General features: G+C 41.4%; 2 protein-coding genes across 2 annotated transcripts in view; both read left to right on the forward strand.

Annotated features, from left to right (window-relative positions):
• The first annotated feature begins 67 nt into the window (after nucleotides 1-67).
• rragcb (Ras-related GTP binding Cb) lies at nucleotides 68-5,322 on the forward strand. Its single transcript, XM_008301519.1, has 7 exons — nucleotides 68-595; nucleotides 1,191-1,394; nucleotides 1,490-1,689; nucleotides 2,308-2,422; nucleotides 2,509-2,651; nucleotides 2,736-2,884; nucleotides 4,367-5,322. Exons 1-7 carry the CDS (start codon nucleotides 416-418, stop codon nucleotides 4,522-4,524), a joined length of 1,149 nt encoding a protein of 382 aa, XP_008299741.1. The 5' UTR covers nucleotides 68-415; the 3' UTR covers nucleotides 4,525-5,322.
• Nucleotides 5,323-8,351: 3,029 nt separating this feature from the next.
• LOC103372013 (four and a half LIM domains protein 3-like) overlaps nucleotides 8,352-13,847 on the forward strand; it is a 30,351-nt gene continuing 24,855 nt past the window's right edge. Inside the window, exon 1 of the mRNA XM_008301520.1 lies at nucleotides 8,352-8,482. The gene's annotated coding sequence lies outside the window, so the exon portion shown is untranslated. The remainder of the gene's footprint in view (nucleotides 8,483-13,847) is intronic.

Consider the following 13,847-nt stretch of genomic DNA (forward strand, 5'->3'; position numbering starts at 1 on the left):
AGCCAATCAGATGAAACGAGGAGTTGACATCCAATCGGGTTAAAGGGGAGGGGCTAGCAGGCAAGGGGGCGGAAATGTCTAAGTTGCGACCAAGTTAGCTTGTTTTAGCACTTCTTTCTAGTTCGTACAGCCTTGAAATAACCGACCATATGAGGATATTAGCTTTATCTAATATCTTGGTAGCTGTACGTGAAGCCACATGGATATAAGTTATCATTTAACCGGGGATTTTTCACATGTCAACGCTGCGCTTCTGCTGCTAGCTAATTAGCCTGCCATGCTAGCTGGTTGTGAAAATCCTCGACAACAACATTCCTGCTCGGATTATTTAGCGAGTTCTCCGAGAGTTTAAACCGGTGGCCGGCTGCGAGAAGAGACCAAAGAAGAAGGAGCAGGTCAGGCAGCGACGTGCAGGATGAATATTCAGTACGAGGACCCCGCGTTGACGGGGAGCTACGGCGGTGAGGGGTCGTTTCCCAAAAGTTTCGGCTACGGGGTGGAGGAGCCCGACATGGAGGAGAGCTCCTCATCAGCTGACAAACCGAGGATCCTGCTGATGGGACTGAGGCGCAGCGGAAAGTCCTCCATCCAGAAGGTAGAGCCATCATTCCTGACCCTGTAGCTGCCCCTAAACACATCACTCAATCAATAAATATCAATAAATACACTGAATAGTCCTGAGCTGGCAGTAGGTACACTTAGATGTAACTGATACAGCCAGAAAACTTCACTTTTTGATCATTATAATGACCAAATCTAGATGGAAATGTTTTTCAAAGGTGTTTCTCAAACTTCATGGTCATTTTGGAAGATGTAGTTTGTGTGTTATACTTGAAGTGTTACTGTTTGGATAAAATGAACATTACAAGCTAAATGAAGCCCTGAATGAAAAATAATAGAAAGCAGCACCTCTTCCTGTTTGAGAAGATATAACTGTGATTTTGTGAGACACTTTTGGCCTGATAGATGACACACAAATAATTAAAATGTCACAAGAGCTATAAAATAAAGCATGCACAAATGAAATGTACATTGATGATATGTTAATGCAGTTAAAGTGATATTCTAACATACCAATTTAGACAGCTAAAAAAGTTGATATAAATAGATATTTCTTGCTTCAGGCAGAATGTGGATTGAGAGAATACAGACACTGAGAGTAGAAACAATCTTTTTGCGTCCCTGCTCAGGTTGTTTTCCACAAGATGTCCCCCAACGAGACTTTATTCCTCGAAAGCACCAACAAAATCTACAAGGACGACATTTCCGGCAGCTCCTTTGTCAACTTCCAGATCTGGGACTTTCCCGGCCAGGTGGACTTCTTTGACCCCACGTTTGACAGCGAGATGATCTTCAAGGGAACCGGAGCTTTGATTTTTGTCATCGACGCTCAGGTGGGATGATTTATGTGAGTTAGAGCTCATATCTCAGGTTTTAAAACGCTTCCCGTGTTTGATGAATTAACGCGTCGCCTGTCTTCTGTTGCCAGGACGACTACATGGAGGCTCTCAGTCGGTTACACCTGACTGTAAGTAGAGCCTACAAAGTGAATCCAGACATCAACTTTGAGGTGTTCATCCATAAAGTCGACGGTTTGTCGGACGACCACAAGATAGAAACGCAAAGAGACATTCACCAGAGGGCCAACGATGACTTGGCAGACGCGAGTCTGGAGAAGGTTCACCTCAGGTGAGTCTGCGTGTCTGCACAGGTCAAATACTTTTAGTTAGAGATATCAAGCTTGGGCTTCTGATCCCTCCTAGAAGCACTTTTTTTGTTTGTTTTTGTCTCACAGGATGAAGTTTATGTGCTGTAGTCAGACAGAGAGCTGCTTTTAGTCTGTGTTTCTTTGCTTTGGGGCAGCAGCAATTAGGACTTTGGGTGTTCAGCCTTTTAGCCCTTTAAACCCTGTTGTTTACTCTTGTCGATTCCAAACTGACTCTTGAAAATGTGAAATGCAAACATCAGCGAACAAGCAAACATTCAGCTGAATTCACCATCTTCAGGTCGGTTCCTTCCTTCCTGCCTTTTGTGTTGTATGAAAACATCACAACTTTAATGCAGGAAACAGAACAACCTGCCCAGCAACAACAAATTACTTTTATTTGTGTGCTGTCCCTGTTTAAATAAACAATATAATTACAAAATCTTCACTTCATTTCACACTTTGGAATGTGACGGTCAAAGTTTAAGGAGCAATATTATCATGAAGCAGTGTGTCAAAGTAGTATGTATGGAACCATTCGTACTTTGTGATTTCAGCTTCAGTTTTAAATGTGGAACACAGTCATTGTTTCTCCTCCTCAGCTTCTACCTGACCAGCATCTACGATCACTCCATATTCGAGGCTTTCAGCAAAGTCGTCCAGAAGCTCATCCCTCAGCTGCCGACGCTGGAGAACCTTTTGAACATTTTCATATCTGTATGTTTCATTTTAGTCACATAAACAACAGTGGAAAGCCTCCTTGTGTGCGTTTAACTTAAACGAACGTTCTTCTTGTTTGGCAGCACTCTGGGATAGAAAAGGCCTTCCTGTTTGACGTCGTCAGCAAGATTTACATCGCCACCGACAGCTCCCCCGTGGACATGCAGTCCTACGAGCTCTGCTGCGACATGATCGACGTCGTCATCGACGTCTCCTGCATTTACGGGTGAGAAGAGTTATATCTTAGTGGTTTTAAGCTTTGGCAAAGATTGTATGTAGGAGCTAATATGTGTGTTTTCTTCCTGTTCAGACTAATGGAGGATGGCAGCAGCTGCGCCTACGACAAGGAGTCTTTGGCGATCATCAAGCTCAACAACACTACAGTGCTTTATTTGAAAGAGGTCACAAAGTTCCTCGCGCTCGTCTGCATCCTCAGAGAGGAGAGCTTTGAGAGGAAAGGTGCGTAGTTTTATGTTTTACCATCATTTATTGTGGCATCATTTGATTATATGGGATGTCTTAAATGTCTCATTAAACTCTGAAAGAACACAGAACAGTACAAGCTGAGGTTTGATACCACAGCTTTTTCAGAGTGCATCCAAAACACTTTTAAAATGAATCACAGACACTTTTAAAATGTGTTTGTCTTTTCAGGCTATTTTACACCTAAAAGATTCAACACTTAATAAACTTGAGGTTGCATCCATATATCCAGTTACATGATACGGGATTGATATTGGCATGTTTTTATGTAAGTTTTCACATACATACTCGTGATTTTTATTGGTCTTTTAGTGCAGCAGTGCAGGAATGAGTACTTTGACCCAGAACAGAATCTAACCCTACGGAGCAATATTTTACAGAATGTGCTTATTTGGTGTCTTGCTGACAGTTAAATGAGGTCATCTGCACAAAACCCAAAGTTTTGACACAGCAGAAAATCTTACAGGAGCCTTTATGCCAAACTAGGGCTGAAAATTTCATTGATTTCAAACCAAAAATCACCATTTGAAAAGCCTGTAATGTCCACTAAGTTACATCAGCTGGCCGAGAAGTTGGAGGACACAAAACTTAACACAAGATGTTGTTTTAATCAAATCAGTTTGAGGATTTAATGAGCTCTGCAGAGGTGTTGGTACGTGCGTTTTGTTAGCTGAATATAGCTTTTATGTGAAGTTAACCAGCTGCCAACTGCAGCTTTATATTTTGTGTGCAGACTTAAGAGTTGTGGAAGTCTTCTGATTTCCAAGCAAGTCAGTGAAAATACCTAATTTACTGGAATGTCAAAGTTTTAAAGCTTTATTTGTTTTGTTCAGTGTAGATGGATGTCTTTGTAGAGAAAAGACTATTTTGCAGTTTTACAATTTCAAGCACCAGTTTGTGCCTTTTCTGCATCATTTATTTACTCTGACAGATGTCTTATGTTGTGTTATTTAATTATATTGCATCTTTCTCTCTTTTTTTTTGCTATTTTTATTCTAATACAGTAGGTTTTTTTTTTTTCTTCTTTTGTCAGCTCAGTGTAAGTTCCACATGTTTTGTGGTTGGTAAACTGGTGCTGAGATGCAGACATTTCCCACAAAAGATGAATGAAGTGCTCTATTTATGCAAAATTAAAACACCAAATTAAGGCACCAGAGCATAATTCAAAATATAAAAGAGTTCAAAATGCAGTGAGGTGAATAGTCTGTTCTCGTTTTGAAATATTCACTCTCCTGTAGCTCAACTTTTTTATTTATTATGATCGCTGCTGAACCAGAACACGCACGGGACTGATTTACTCTTCTGTTGTCTCTTTTTGGGGAAGTAGTCACTTTAGATATGCAGGTGGTGCGCATTAATGTCAATGATACGTTCATTTGAACTGATTTCTAACTATAAGAATGAAATCTATCTCTGTTATTAAATGCTTTAAATAACTGTGTTTTGTCATCTCTGCAGGTTTGATAGAGTACAATTTTCACTGTTTCCGAAAAGCCATCCACGAGGTGTTTGAAGTCGGCAACTCGACCGACGGTGCCGCCTGGAGACCAGCGAGTTCGTCCAGCAGCAACCAGACGGGCCTGAAGTACGCAGCTCTGAATGGAAACGCTGTGTGAGGTTAACTCTGTGACTCTGGTTGACCTGCAGTGCACCGTGTGAATTGCTTCGAGAGGCTGAACGTCAGCTGACGGACTGAACTCAGAGCGATTTAATTTCTCTCTGAGCTGAAGCTGAAACCGGTGTTCAGAGTGAACCTCATCCGTCTGCTTCTGGTTCGAGAAACACGTCTGTCAGGTGCCAAAGATACTGAAGCGAACGCACCATGAACTGGTTTCTTCTTCCTGCACATTTACCGAATTGTCCAGAATCTCTGTCGGCGATGTTTACCTCCCAGGCCAGTTACTTCCATTCACTCTGCAGCGCTCACACGGGGTTGGAGTCAAACTGAGCACCTTTGATAAATCGAAATGTTGCTGCTCTTTTTAGAGTGAAATATGAGGGTTGATCAAGAAGTTTCAAGACTGTGCAGCGTGTGGCAGCAGTCGTCTGACTCACAGGAGTTAGGCTGCATAAATAAACCTGTGATGGCTGCTCACTTCAGGCCCTCGTTTATGCTGTCTTTGGATCGTGCAGTAAAGCAGCCCGGAACGCTGAAACTACATAATTTGCTTAGCCCCGCCCACGACAGCTGTGATTGGTTAAAAGAAATAGAAACAAGCCAGAGTGTTTGTTTCCAGATAGCAGACTGATGATAAAGTGCAGCCAGATTATGTTCTCCAGAATGAGCTCAGCATGAGTTTACATTACTCACATGCTATCAACACATGATTCTATATAACTTGTGAAGCAGTCGCGTGTCTCAGTGGTTACCCCTGTTGCCTCGCAGCTAGAAGGTCGCTGGTTGGCGTCCTGGTGAGGACACCCAGGATCTTTCTGCGTGGAGTCTCCATGTTCTCCCCGTGCAGCGTGGGTTCTCTCCGGGTTCTCCGGCTTCCTCCCACAGTCCACAAACATGCTGAGGTTAATTGGTGATTGTAAATTGTCCGTAGGTGTGAATGTGAGTGTGCTTGGTTGTCTGTCTCTAAGTGTAGCCCTGTGATAGACTGGTTACCTGTCCAGGTGAACCTGCCTTCACCCTGAGTCAGCTGGGATAGACTCCAGCCCCCCATGACCCTAATGAGGATTAAGGTGTAGAGATGATGGATGGATGTGAAGCAGCATCTGGGAAGAATGCTGAATCTCAAACTGTGTCAAAATCACGTCTCTTTAAATTAAATTTCATTTTGGGGGAGAGGAAGACGTCGGAGGGAGTCACATCTGGTGAGTAGGGTGGAGAGAAGCGACTATTTTTTGGTGTATGTGTGCAGCACATTGGACACGTCGGGTCATTCCAGTGAAAAGCTTTGACAGTCCTACTTTGCGGGATGAATTCACGCTGCACAACCACGTGAACGTTGAACCTGGTGTTGTTTGGTTTTAGAAGCTGCAGCTCTTCCACTGTTGAAACTAGCTCCTCCTCTGGTCACCGTCATGATCCTCCACATGGCTCATCCAGCTACTGACTCAGAATGAGATGTTTTCTTTGCTCCAGATTGAGCTCAGTGGAGAAATCTCAACTGTTCACCTACTAGAAGCTAGAAAGCCTCCGTAACACTGCTGTCGTGCTGCTCTCACATGATGCCGTCTCAAACTTTTCAATCAACCCTCGTGGGAAAAGCTCTCAGTGGGTTTAATCCCCAGTTTGAAACAGAAAGCCTCCAGCGAGGCTCAGCATTTGATCCTCTGTGGGTTTTGTTGATAATCGGACCATCAGCCGGCGTTCTGTTCAGGATCATCTCGGAGCAGAACCGTGCCAGTTTCACCATTAGAGAGCGACGGACTGCTGCTGTTAGTGGAGTCTGAAGTAAGTGATGGTGCCTTTAGGACAACCTGCCAAAACCAACTCGCTCCTCGTAGCTTCGCCACACGTCGGCCACGTCCACTCCACAGAGGTGGCGTCTGTGGCGTCAAGTGGGACCTGAATGACACTTCAGAAGCCGCAAGGGTTTGTTTTTCTTATCGAGTGTAAATCTTTAATAAAATGTGTTTCGTACTTTGCTGAGTCGACTTCAACTCTTTAACACATTATTTATTGAAATGAATTGAAAATGTTCTGGTTTGGGATAAACGTCGAGCACACCAGACTCACTGCACCTGTTTAAATCACATAATTTAACCAGTCAGCATTAGATATCCTTTGTTTAGCAGAATCTATCTGATTTGTTTTTAAAAGAGTTGACCTGAGGAGCATCCACGACGTCTTCAGTTTTTTTGCTATAAGAAGCACTATAAGAGGACTTTATAAATACTGGAGTGTTTTTATATCCATTATTATTATTATTATTATAGAATTTAATCTTTGTGTCCTCATGATAGAGTTAAAAAAGTTTCTCATATGTGTGACTTCGTATCCCATACAAGGTTTTTAAAGTTAATTTTTTGGGGATTTACATAAAAATCGAGCACCTTTCTTGTTTCATTAAGATTTATTTAAATTCTCTAAAAAAAACATTTGAATCTTTTCCATAATTCTTCTTTGTGTTTTAGAAATTTGAGAGTTTCAAATGATAAAATATTAGGTTGTAATCGAGTTCAAAGTTAGAAATCCAGTGTTTAGGGCGACCCTAAAGCTCATTTAGTTGATCAGGCGACCCATGAACAGGGGCTATAGTCCCCGATGCAGTGGTTGTGAGTTCGAATCCCGCTCATGATCCTCTGCTGCAGGTCTCTCCCCATTCTTCTCCCCCCTTTCCTGTCTCTCTCTACTGCTCTAAATAAAGGCAAAAAGCCAAAAAAATATATATTAAAAAAAGAAAAGAAAAGAAATCCAGCGCTTAACTTTTTATATATACATATATGTATATAAAATCATTATTGTATAAATCTAATAAAGTTTTTCTGCAGTTATGAGGGAAAGAAGAAATTTGTGCATAGAAATGTGAGTAAAATGATCTTTTTTTTTAGAGTTTTTTTGTGTGCTTTTAACTGAATTTCTTTTAAACATCAGCCACAGTGTAACTGGTGTACTTACGACTTTTGAACAGCAGATGGCGGAATATTCACACGTAAACATCCGACGGCTTTATCCTCACTTATCCTCCTGCAAAAGAAGAATTAAAAGTGTTTTTTTTTAATCCTCCCAACAAATTCTCCACAATCAAGTGTGAGAACCAATAATCCATCAGCAGATTGTGGATGAATTTAAACCTTCATCGCTCCGTGCTGATGTTGAAGTCTTCATCACTCCATGTGCTGTGCGTCCTGGCTTAATGAATAGTGGCAGGATGGAGCCGCAGCTGAAGCCTCTAATCGTCCCCAGGCCTCCTGCTCACCGCTGTGGAAAATGGAGGTCAATGAGAGGGAAAATGATATCTTGCTTCTTTCTTTCTTTTTTTTCTTCTTTCTTTCTTTTATTTTTTTTTTCCAGGGACCCTGCAGTTTGCTTCTAACCACAAATAAAAAAAAATCCACACAGCCGAGAAAACTCAGAAGAAACCCAAAACTGTGGAGTGAAAGACAATCCAGAGAGTCTGGAGGGTCAGGATCACGTGTGATGGAGGAGAAAATTCACTTCTAGTGTGAAGATCAACTCCAGAATCACCTTTTATCGTGAAGTGAAGTGAAGTGCAACACCTCAAAAGAAAACGCTCCTATTATTAGATTATTGCAGTGATTTTCCATTTTAGAGCGATAATAAAGCGGTTTGCAGCACCAGTGGATCCTCTAAAGGCCACCATGTATTTAAAATATTCAATTACATCCAGAAAACGCGCCTCTTTCAGGCCGGACTCCCCACAAAGTGACAGGCGGAGGGCGCGTAAAGGAGACGGAGAGGTGGGTGGAAGGGGCGGCGTTTGGAGGAACGGTTTGGTTTTACGCACCAGAGACGCGTCAGTCGATGGAAACCCGTCAGTTCTCAGCTCGCAGGGAGGATTTTAATCATCTGTCACTTCACACGAGCAGCCAGGCAGCAGCGCACAGATCCAGCAGAGTCTCCGGTGAGCGTCTCCAGAGGCGGCCGACGCGCTAAGAGCGGTACGTTTACCGTTGTTTTCTGTCACAACCTGTATGGAGATGAACAGTATTCACAGGTTTAGATCGTGAAAAAGTTCGAGATACTTACATTTAACGTGTGAGTGTGCAGAGGAATAATCCACTGAGGTATTGATGTGTGATCCATGGAGGCGCACGCGGCTCCTCAGCTGTCCTCACCTGCTGCGTAAAGGCGCATTAATAAAACTTATGTGAATTAATTTTATCACATTTTTAGTTGTGTGTTAAACAGCAAGGAGACTTCAAAACCCGCTCTAGTCTCCAATTTGGACGCATTTTATGACGTGTTATAAGGTGTAATTCATGGGCTTTGTTAATGGTTAATAATTGATCAGTTACTGGCTGAACTTGGGTTCCCATATTGTGAAAAACCGTCTGACAGGCCTGATAGACTGAAATCCGTGTTTTACTACATTGTAGCCTGATACTTTCCCATATTTACTCTTATTAACATTTATTACGCTGGAAAAAGAGACCTGTTGAGTCAGCCTGAATGAATGGCTTCAACTGGTGACACAAGTTTATCAAACTGAGGTAACAACTGACTTTAGGTCCACTGGCAGTTAAACTTCAATCACTGGATTCCTCTCAGAGGAGCATTTCTGCAGCTTCATTCTAGGACAAGTCAGATTTAGGTTTCCAGTTTCTCCAACTTAAATATTCGCTTTACCAAAACGTACAATGTGGTTTTGTCATCAGACTTCTTTCCTTTTCTTTACTCTGTGATGTGATTTAAAGCAAACACCAGCTGAGTGGCAGCAGAACAGTCTGAAGAAACGTCATGACGCTAAAGCAGCAGCAGACATGACTTCTGCAGCAATATTAGTTTAAAGGAGCAAAGTTGAATTTCAAGTTGACAGACTCCAGCAGATCCACTTCCAAAACAAAACCTGGAAGATAAATGAGATTCTTTGACTTCTGTACCAAATTAGAACACTGTAAAAAAAAATAATAATTAACTTCATTTAGTTCATGTGGTGCCTTTGAAATGTGAGTTTACTGAACTTCTGTTGACTGATTGGTTCAAATTCATCTTCTGATTTGTAGAAGTGTTCGACCAGCTGAGTTAAATGAACTGAACCTGTTAAAACAACTCGTCTCTGAACACGGCTACAGACGTATTTTTCTTTTGCGTTTTCGACGTTGCCCATTCATTGAAGGCACAGTTATTTTCCTCCACGTCTATTCTGTCAAACTACAAAAACACAAAAAGCGTCTCTGTCACAATGCATGCTGGGAAGTCTGTCTGCATCTGTTTTGTTTCTAATAAACTCAAGTAATTAAGCCAATTCAACTCTGAACTGTTCATTCATTCAACTCATCATTTGGAGTCAAATTAGCTCAAGTTATAACAACTTGTGTTTTAAATCGGCCTGTAAGTACAAATGAGACATTTTAAGTTCAATGAACGAGGAACTAGAAAAACTTGTATGTTTACATTAACTACCAAAGATGAGCTGATTTGACTAAATTCCTTTATGTGGTTTAACAGTGACATATGCACCTGAAAATATTCTTTTATTTTATTTTGTACAGCTTTGCATCTCAGACTTGTTTGTCATAAAGATTAATGAATCCATAAAACTGGAGTTAAAGTTGTTTTGATAATGAATGAACTTTTCAGCTCTTAAATGAACTAGAACTGAACAAAACGCATGTCTCTACATTTAGTAAACTAGAAGAGAAGAGTTGATTTGACTAAGTTCCTTTATGATAAGTTCATAATGTGTAAGGCTATAATACATGATTTATTGATCATACATTATACAGATTATTTTCTCTGACTGTTTATAAACTTAACCTTGTAGTTTTAGTGGCTGGTTTGCACCTGAAAATGTTTGTTTTAGCTAAAAATTAGCAAAAAAACTTTGATAAACTGGGAAGTTTTACAGTGAAGCAACTTTACAATCGTAATAAAGCTTAATTAATCTGTAAAGTTACTGATAATACAGACATTATTATCCCGGCTCTTTAGAACCAAGTCATGTTGGTGCCTTGTTTGCACCTAAAATACTATTTTTAACAACTTCACAGCTCAGATTTGTTCAGATTAAAGCTTGATTAATCTGTAAAGCTGCAATAACTGACTTACTGATGATGAAGACGTTATTTTCTCGAGCTGTTTAGGAAGTAACCGAGTAGTTTTGGAACCTAGTTTGCACCTAAAATACTATTTTTAACAACTTCCCATTACAGCTTGATTAATCCGTGAAGCCTTATTGATAATAAAGACAGTATTTTATGCGTAACTGTTTATAAATGGTGCCGTATTAAAGTGCTGCCGGGCTGAACTCTGCATTGAACAAACAATCACTGCGATGGTGCAGGAGCTGAATGTTTGCAGCATGAGGTCTGTTCTTTCTTCAGTGAGGAAACGGAGGATGTTATTTGGGGGGTTGGGGGTCTGAACGGGCACAAAGTGAGTAACTGATACTGTGAATAAGAGCTTTTGAAGTGGGATTTATGAGAAGAAGAACAAGGAGAGCTTTGAGGAAACAATCCCTCAAAGTCCCCAGTTAGCTTTGGACTCCGGAGACTCGCGGCACAATATCTGCACATCATGTGAACATGTTTCACACACGAGTCTGTTTCATGTTAACGAGTCCGTCGGTGATGTCACGTCTACTTCAGATTACAGATTCTGCTGTGGAGACTCGGTTCAAACCCGCCCAGCACCATCCGGCACCGCTCATAGTTTCCATCACCGCACACCAAAGCCTTGCTCCGTCCATCTGGTCGAATTAGTGCGTTCATTGAAACAATCGGCTCTGGTTGCATTCTGCCCCCTGAAGAAAAGTGTTTTTGTTTCACGCCGAAAGGAATTCCTGACTGTTGTCTTTTTTTAGAAGACAGAGGGCAGAAGGAAAAATGCCTCTTTGTTTTTTTTTTTCTCTTTTTTTTCTCCTTTTTTTTTTGAACCACATGATTTTGCCACATTACGACCACAGTCACATTCCTCCTGAATTCTTGTGTCGGGTGAAGGTTGGTGGAAGCTCGGTGGCTGGAGACGAGCCTCAGACAAATAAAAACAGTGGAGGGGAGATGAGTTTATGACTCTCATTATGAGTCAGTCTCACTCACAGAGCTGTCTTTTCCATTTCCCATTCCTGTTGCTGCCTGGAAAAGTTTTAAAGGAGCAGCTTCACACTTTGGAACAAGGCGTTTTTAATTTGCACAGCTCTTTCTAAAGAAGCACCTTTAAAGCTCAGTGTTGTGCACTAATTTATATTTATGTTCAATACATGTACGTGCAGGAATATAGGAAAGACCGTTTGAGTTCAGGAGCAAATATTTCACATTTTTGCGTTTGTACTAATTGAACAGTTGAGATCAGTGTCAGTCAGTGAGCCTTAGAGGTGCCGGTGTTCACTTTGTTAACATTGGCCAGAGCCAAGCCAGCTCATGTTCCCAGTCTTTATGCTAATAAGCTAATGCTAAGCTAACTGCAGACTCTAGATTCAGTTAGCGTACAAACATGACGATGCGTCAGTGGAAAAATCACAAATTTATCTGGATTTCAACCTGATTCAGACGTTATCAATGCACATCATTCTCCCTTTGGCAGCTCAGTGGGGTCATCATCCTTCATTCTGCTGATTGATGAACAGAAAATAACCCCAATACTGTCTTACAGTTTATGAATAAGTGGATTGGACAAAATGGAGTTTCGAAACATCTGGTAGAAGGTGGCAACATGGTGCAGTTTAACCCAAAACACAATCCTTTTCTTTACCTTATCCAAGTAGTTTTGGTGCCTACTGAGTATTTTTAGTTGCCAAAACCTATCCAGTAGTTTTGTGCCTACCTGAGCAGTTGCCTACACCAAGTGGATTTGGAGACGAAACTTTTTTTTTTTTTTTGCATAAACCTATAAAAATATCTTTGGTGTCAAACCAAGCAGTTTTATTGCCAAAACTTAACTAAGTAGTTCTGTTGCCTCACCAAGTGGTTTTGATGACTGAACTTAATGCAGTAGTTCTGTTCCCTAAACTGAACCAAGTCATTTTGGAGCCTAAACTTATCCAAGTAGTTGTGGTGGCTAAACTTAACCGCATCGTTTTGGCGCCTAACGAACCATTTTTAGTTTCCTGAACCTATCCAGTAGTTTTTATGTCTAAACAAGTAGCACTGGTGCCTAATGAAGTACTTCTGTTGCCTAACCGCTAGTGATGGAGTTTAACCAAGTAGTTTTTTTGTTGCCTAAACTCAATCAAACACTGAAAAAACAGTCATAATGTGACTTTAGTCCAAAAATAAAACCATAATTATGGTTTGAAAGTGGACTTGAACTCTGGAAGTCTGCTCGGTGAAGGTCTGACTCTGTCCTTTACGTCTCTTTCATCCCATCCGGCCTCCAAACAAGGACTTCTGTTCCAAGTCTTGTTTTTGTGTGTTTTGTGTTTTGGTCTTTTATTGCCGGGACAGAAGGGAGACAGTAAATACAGGACGGAGCGGTCGGGGAGGAATGATCTGAGCTGGCCGGGATTCAAACCGGCGACTCTGCTCAGGGCATCGCGCCTTCGTGGTAACTCCCAAACCAGTTGGTTGCGTTGTGCTCTCAGTCTTTATGTAAAGCTAAGCTAATCGCTATGCTAACCACGGCTCTAGCTTAGCCTGTTAGCATGCAGACATGAGAACGCCTCCTTGAATGATTTTAGAATGTAAGACCATTTATGAAGGTGCTTAAAATCCTCCATCTTTATTATCTGAATGTTCCCTTGCACTAGTTTTGGCCTTTTGCTTGTTCCCAGCCCGGTGACTGGTCAGCCGGACTGATCCGGCCTTCAGCCCCTCCGAAGCCCAGAACAAATAAACGAAGCAGTAAATATGAAACAGAGACAGCAGCCCGACAGTCTCTCAGAAAACAAACATTTGTTACCATTAACACCCAGATTTAAGCGGAGCGGCTCGGCCAGCTGGCAGCTGATGGGAAAATATGTTTACTGGCGTGTTTGTGTTGGATCCTGGTTTGCTGTGTTTGACTTCAGGGTTACTGTTTATTTGCTTTGATCGGTTCCCTGCCAGCGTACTCCAAGTACAACAGCTGCTCTGCCAAAGTAACTGGATTTTAAGAGGCCACACTTGATTGTGATCTTTTCTTTTGTCTTTTATTGATTTTGTCCGAACACATTCAGATGTTTTACGGATATTTTCAGCAACACTAGCGGCGTGAAGTGAAGACATTCATGTTCCTTTAACTTGACATCATGGGATTGCGTATAAATAGCACTTCAGGCACATTCTGCACGTCATTGCTATGTATTTGAAGCTGTTGCATGTCATTTTTTATGTATTTGAAGCTGTTGCATGTCATTTTTTATGTATTTGAAGCTGTTGCATGTCATTT

Source organism: Stegastes partitus, unplaced genomic scaffold (genome assembly GCF_000690725.1).
Source record: "Stegastes partitus isolate 25-593 unplaced genomic scaffold, Stegastes_partitus-1.0.2 Scaffold1681, whole genome shotgun sequence".
In the NCBI taxonomy this organism is placed as follows: domain Eukaryota; kingdom Metazoa; phylum Chordata; class Actinopteri; family Pomacentridae; genus Stegastes; species Stegastes partitus.